The sequence below is a fragment of the Lithobates pipiens genome, unplaced genomic scaffold, assembly GCF_037356315.1.
Source record: "Lithobates pipiens isolate NorthernLeopardFrog02 unplaced genomic scaffold, aLitPip1_a1.2 Scaffold_18, whole genome shotgun sequence".
NCBI lineage: Eukaryota > Metazoa > Chordata > Amphibia > Anura > Ranidae > Lithobates > Lithobates pipiens.
This window is the reverse complement of record NW_027507758.1, coordinates 421,080,883-421,086,882: the sequence shown is the minus strand read 5'-3', so window position 1 is coordinate 421,086,882 and position 6,000 is coordinate 421,080,883. Positions and strand designations below refer to the sequence as shown.

Below are 6,000 nucleotides of genomic sequence, written 5' to 3'. Positions count from 1 at the left end.
CTTAACACTAAAAAATGTTCTCACTCACTTTATTAAAATAGAAATGCATGTATACTGCAGCACAACTGGAAAAAAAAAAAACAAATACTAAATTTTTATTTTCCTTGTTATTTTTGTTTCTTGTGTTATCTGATTTTAGCACATGAATTGCTGAGATATTACTTGTTTGTTTTGTTTAGACTTAAATTCATTTTTAATTCATTCAGTGTGTAGCTATTTTTTGCTCCTGAGGATTTAATGATACATTGTTGTATATTTATACACATTCACTTTAGTATTTGTTCATTTGTTGCCAATTGCGCTGCACCATACACTCTTTTCTAGACAGTATCAATAGCCTAACAGAACAGCTGCATTTTAATGGAAAAAAAAATTGAATTTGAATGCTTTTTCAAATTCGAATACCAATTCGATAACTTTTTTCTAATGCAGTCAGGTTTTTTTTAAATTTGGTTGAATTTTTCTAATTTAAATTCAAATACGAAACTAATGAAAAGAATTCTGAAAACGAAGGAAACAAATTTAACTAAACAAATTTGTTTAAATAAGTAATCAAAATGAAACAAAGCATTTTTTGTCCTGCACATGTCTACTTTAAGAGAAATATATCAGCTGCCATTGCTGACCTCTTTCTAATATTTCTATATGCTTGGCAGGTATGATATCCCAGTAGCTTCAAGACTTTCTCATTCTCTGACCCAGAACAAGCATGTTGAATAGGAAAGACAGAATTTAGTTCTTATCTGAATGTTTTGTTTTTTTCTGGGCTAGTGACTTATAACACTGAAGTTGGCATGACAGCCAGGCAACAAGGTATTTGCAGAAAGATAAGGAATAAGAGAACATTTGCAGCAATAAAGGGTCATTCTATATTTCAATATTTTCATTTTTGGTAGACACTGGAGAGTTAAAGCATCCACCAGACAAAGTATAGGTAAATGTCCAACAGAGACACATACAGGAAAATTGTTTTCTCCCAGTAGAATAGGAGAAAATAAGAACTCCTACAGGAGCTTTTTATGTCCCTGTTTTCCTCACTGAATGCCCAGGAAAACTATCTTTACTTTAAAGGTAGCAGTAAAAACCCAATTTTTTTATTTATTTATTTTTTAATAAATTCTTTATTTAATGGTATTTTAACAAAAGTGCAGACTTGCACAACACAGTACACTAAATCATGTAAAGAAAACTCTGAAAAGAGAAAACAAATTGAAACAATAAATGCACATTCCTTACAGAAGAAAACAAAACTAGAAACAAAAAGCAGGTGAAACATAACCATATGAAAAACAGACAAGGATGGTGCTTACATTTAGCCCTTGTACACACGGTCAGAGATTCCGACAACCAAATCTGTCGGATTTTGTCCGAAACTGTTACATACACACGGTCGGACAAAGTTGTTGGAAAATCCGATCTTTCAGAACGTGATGACGTAATTTCGTTACGATGGGACTACGCTCAGGCTAGTAGCCAATAGCTTTGATGTAGGAATTTGATCTGAGCATGCGTGGCACTTTGTCCGATCGGAATTCTCTACACATGATCGGAGTATGTCCGATCGGAGCATTTTGTCGGAAAATATTTCCGGCAAGTTGTAAAATTTGGTCCGACGGATATTTCAACGGACCCAGGAGAAAAGTGATTATTGCTAGCGGCTATAGCAGCCACTAGCGATAATCGCAAGTGAATCTGGTAGGCTGTTGATCAATCAATTAAATTGGTACATTCAGCTTGGCCACACATGGTTCGAATCTCAGCCGGTTCCTACTGAACTGGCTGAGATTTGAAATGTCTTTGGCCGGCCTTATACTCAGAGTGCACCAGCCTAATGCAGTTTCGGTGTAGATAAAGGGATTATGTTCCTGCAGTCACAAACAAAACCATAGAAGATTGGGCATCAACAACTCTTTTCAGGAAACGTGACTGTAGATATGGCAAATTTTTAGTTTGTGAGAAGGTAGGGGAAATGTGTGTGTGTGTGTGTGTGTGTGGGGGGGGGGGGGGGGGTATGAAGTGAGGGGAAGGGTGAATGGAAAAGAACATACAAAAAAAAAGGAACTTGAGACCATGTGCACTTTGCACAATGCCAGCAGAAACTGGAAAAGGAAAAGATCGGTGTATTAAACATCACATACATTGTGCTTTTGCAATGGGCAAATTAGAACCTAATAATAATAATTAAACTATTAGGCAGCACAGTCTGCCTAATAGTTGAGGGTTAGCTGCACTGAGCCATAGACTTCTATTATATCTTGTGGTTTTGGTGCACCACATCTGCAAGGCATAGAAGCAAGGCATGGATAAACCACAGCGGATCTGTGTGAAAGCAGTCTTATAGGGGGCTCAGGACAGTAAGGGCTCATTTACATTTGTTGTTTGGGGGGGGCAGTAAAACGCCATAGTTAATTCTGATCCATGACCGGTTACCAAAACACTTAAATGGCCCTTGCTCTTCAAAAGGTTGCGCACCCCTGGTCTAAAGCTTGTTTTTATACGAGTATAAATTGCCACAAAATATACTGTAGTGTCTCTGAAAACCAAAATACACACAGTAAACATTCAAGACAATGTGAGTAGTAGTGAAGGCTGTAAGCAGCACTGCATTGTGTTCAGCAATATATGCACCATAAACTAGTGATCATGTTCTTCAAATCCTTTAAATGAATGGGGTTTCTGATGACACAAACTTTCTTTGACTGTGGAAAAGAGCAGGAAAGTGCAGGAAAGGATGGAAGAACTCCAAAGCAGAACGAGCGAGCCTGACATGGGCAAGCCTGACAAATTGTACTACAATCTAAAAATGATGTAAACCATTTAGCATCAACTGCCAAAGTTTGACAGAAGCTGTGGTAGTCAGGAAAAGGAGCGATTCCTCCTTGCCATTCTCCTGACTACTGCTAATTCTGTCAACTTTTGACAGTTCATGGCAGTTGGGCAATTTTATTTTCTACAAAATAAAAGGAATTGAACCAGGACAGTTATTGGTCTATACTTCTTTATATATATATATATATATATATATATATATATGTTTTGTTGTTATGGTTGATAATCCAGAAAAAATCTTGGAAAATAAACACGTACAGTTACAGAACACATATTCTGCCAAAAAAAAAAATGTTTAGTGTCTACAATTCATACATACCATGCCTAAAACAACAAACTGACACTTAAGAAGAAAAAAAAAAGCTTTGTTCGAAAAAAGCAGCATGTTCTGCAGTGGTCATACACCATTATGTAGTATCTAAAATGGACAGCATATGTCATTTTTTTCTTTTATTGTTGTCTGGAGGTCTATTGAAGTGACAGTACATTAAGCTTGTCCTGCAGGGTCTCTTCATCATCTGATTCACTTTCTCCTGCACATCTTTCCAGGGTATGCACTGGTGATCTGACAAGAAGCAGTCAAAATAGATCAAATAAAGCACCATCTCAAATAATAGAAGCCATGCCGTTCTCTTAAATGTGACTGTGGCTAAAAAGTGGCCAACCTATCAAACCTTTTGATGGCTATACATAAAGCTGTACATAAAATTGTAGCCTTACATCTGTGGATATGTTCACTGGGGATTTGATCTTCCATGTGCCAATGTCAAAAACTGACTTGACCTTCCATTACATAAAAAAACGCTGTTATTTTGTTAAGTTAGTCATTTTAGTTAGTTTCAGATTTTTCTCTATTGTAAGCATGCAGACGGTAATTAGGTAATCCATTTCCAAGCCCTCAAGCACTAGTCATGTTATCAGCATACTTCTTGCTGTCAGTATAACCAAGCTCTTTTCATAAACCACAAACACAAGGATTGAGTTGTGAAAACGAAAGCAAAATTGGAACTCTTGCCCATAGCAAACAATCAGATTTTTTTCATTTTCTTGGACAATGAAAGATACTAACTTATTTATTTTTCTGGGTTTTTGATCATATTTTCAAAAGATAGCCTCACAGACTACAGGAAGTAGCCTCAGAACTGGTGTATACACAGTTGTTTTGGCCATGGTTATTACAGAGCAAGAATTGTAGGTGTAGGATACAGAAACAAACTAAAAATGGCCCAGACATGAATAAAGTGCACAGCAAATAATACAAGGGCCACAATATTGAAGTTATACTCCTTAAGGCACCTAAAGCCATCTTCATCCAGTTAAGTATCAGCATCTTGGTGCTGCTACTTTTCAGCATAGGCGCTGTGATGTTCTGGTACCACTGTTTCCAGCACACGATAGGCAAAATATGCTACAGAAAGGGGTTAGATCAGTGTTAGGAGTTGGTTTAGGGATACATTTAGGTTAGTATTAAGATAAAAGATTAATGGATTTAATTTAACCAGTATGGTTAGGTCTGTTGGGTTGAGAGCAATAGTTAAAGTAGTATATAAGTAGAACTACAGACAAAACTTTATTTTTCCATTTTGGATAGAATAAGGGAGGATTATAACCCCTGTAAGGTTCATTTTTGCCATCTTTGTCCCATTGGGGCGATTAACCTTCACTTCCTGTCCCATAGCCAAACAGAAAGTGAGAGGAAATCCTTGCAAATTAAGGGAATCTCTTGGGGACCCCCAGGTCACCAGATCTAGTGTCCCCATTTAAACATTTCCCACCTATTACTTTTCTGGGAACAACCCAAGACCTGGGATTTTCTTTTACTTTCACCTTGAATGATAATGGTAAGCAGTGCAAATAGAGTGGGTTAACCACTTAAGCTCCAGAAGGTTTTATTCAGCACTGCACTACTTTTACTGACAATTGCACAGTCATAAAAGGCTGCACCCAATTTATATTTGTTTCACACAAACAGAGCTTTCTTTTGATGGTATTTGATTACCTCTGGGTGATATAAACTAAAAAAGACAATTATAAAAAAAAATCTAATCTCTTAATACATTTTGGCCAAAATTTATTCTGCTACATGTTTTTGGTAAAAAAAAATCCCAATAAGTGTATATTAATTGGTTTGTATGAAAGTTATAAGTGTCTACAAACTATGCGATATATACTGGAATTTCTATTTATTTATTTTATAGTAAGTGTGGTGATCAGCTACTTATAACGTGACTGCAAAAGTGTGGCAGCCAATCTGACACTAACTGATGCTGGGGGAACTAACAGCTAATAGAAGGGAAAAAGCAACAAGATCCCCTGTCATTGAACACAGCTCTGTGTTTACACTCACAGAGCTGTGTTCAGGGACGATTGGAGCCGATCACTGCATTCTGGGGGTCAATCATTGGTTGGCACCTGGTGATTGCCATGTGTTGTGATGGATCACAGGTGGGCTGGGGGGAGCATGCATGCCCCCTACCTGGAAGAGTGGAATAATGTCTATATATGGGATTCTGTGTAGCTGGCCCATCCCCTCTATCCAAAACTAAAAAAAAAAGTGTTGTCTTTAGTTATACTTTAAGCCCTTAGCATTTTATCTTAACAATTTAAGCATGATACAAAAAACATTCCCCAGTTAATGGTTTGTTAAAATTCCTACTACAGCACATGCAGTTTACAAATTTCCACTCTGCTGGCTCATGCTCTCTCACTGCTGCTTCCCTGAACTACCGGTCTTCACAGGAAAGATTTAACAGCAGACAGTGAAGTCTTGAGTCACTATGTTTTCTTGGCTGGAGGGTAGGGGAGGAGAGAATTGAGGAGCAGGGGAGTTCCTTGCCTTTCTAGGCTATAGGGATTTGTGTTTATGTTGATGCACACAGTGTAGGAAGACACAGCTCTAGTCCCTGCATTCAAGAGTGACTTTATAGGATAGATTTGTCAATGGATAGATGGATTAATAGAAAGGACCAATCCTGAAACAGAATACTTGGGGCAGTGACTATGGTACCAGCTAAAACAGGACTATAGGCAAGGATAAAAAGATAAGGAAGCTCCACACTCAGAAATTGATTGGATCAGCTGCAAAACTGCTTAAAAAACAAAGGGGTTAATTATCACTTTAAGGGCGTACCTTCGGTATTATTAAGTGTAAGTGTGAATTAAATGTTAGGG

The 6,000-nt window shown here is 37.4% G+C and overlaps 1 protein-coding gene across 1 annotated transcript in view; it reads right to left on the bottom strand.

Annotated features, from left to right (window-relative positions):
- Window positions 1-1,083: 1,083 nt before the first annotated feature.
- The window catches only part of ZBBX (zinc finger B-box domain containing), a 350,269-nt gene continuing 345,352 nt past the window's right edge, over window positions 1,084-6,000 (bottom strand). The window contains exon 20 of the mRNA XM_077488037.1: window positions 1,084-3,394. Within this exon, the coding sequence (XP_077344163.1) occupies window positions 3,298-3,394 (97 nt within the window). The 3' untranslated portion in view covers window positions 1,084-3,297. The remainder of the gene's footprint in view (window positions 3,395-6,000) is intronic.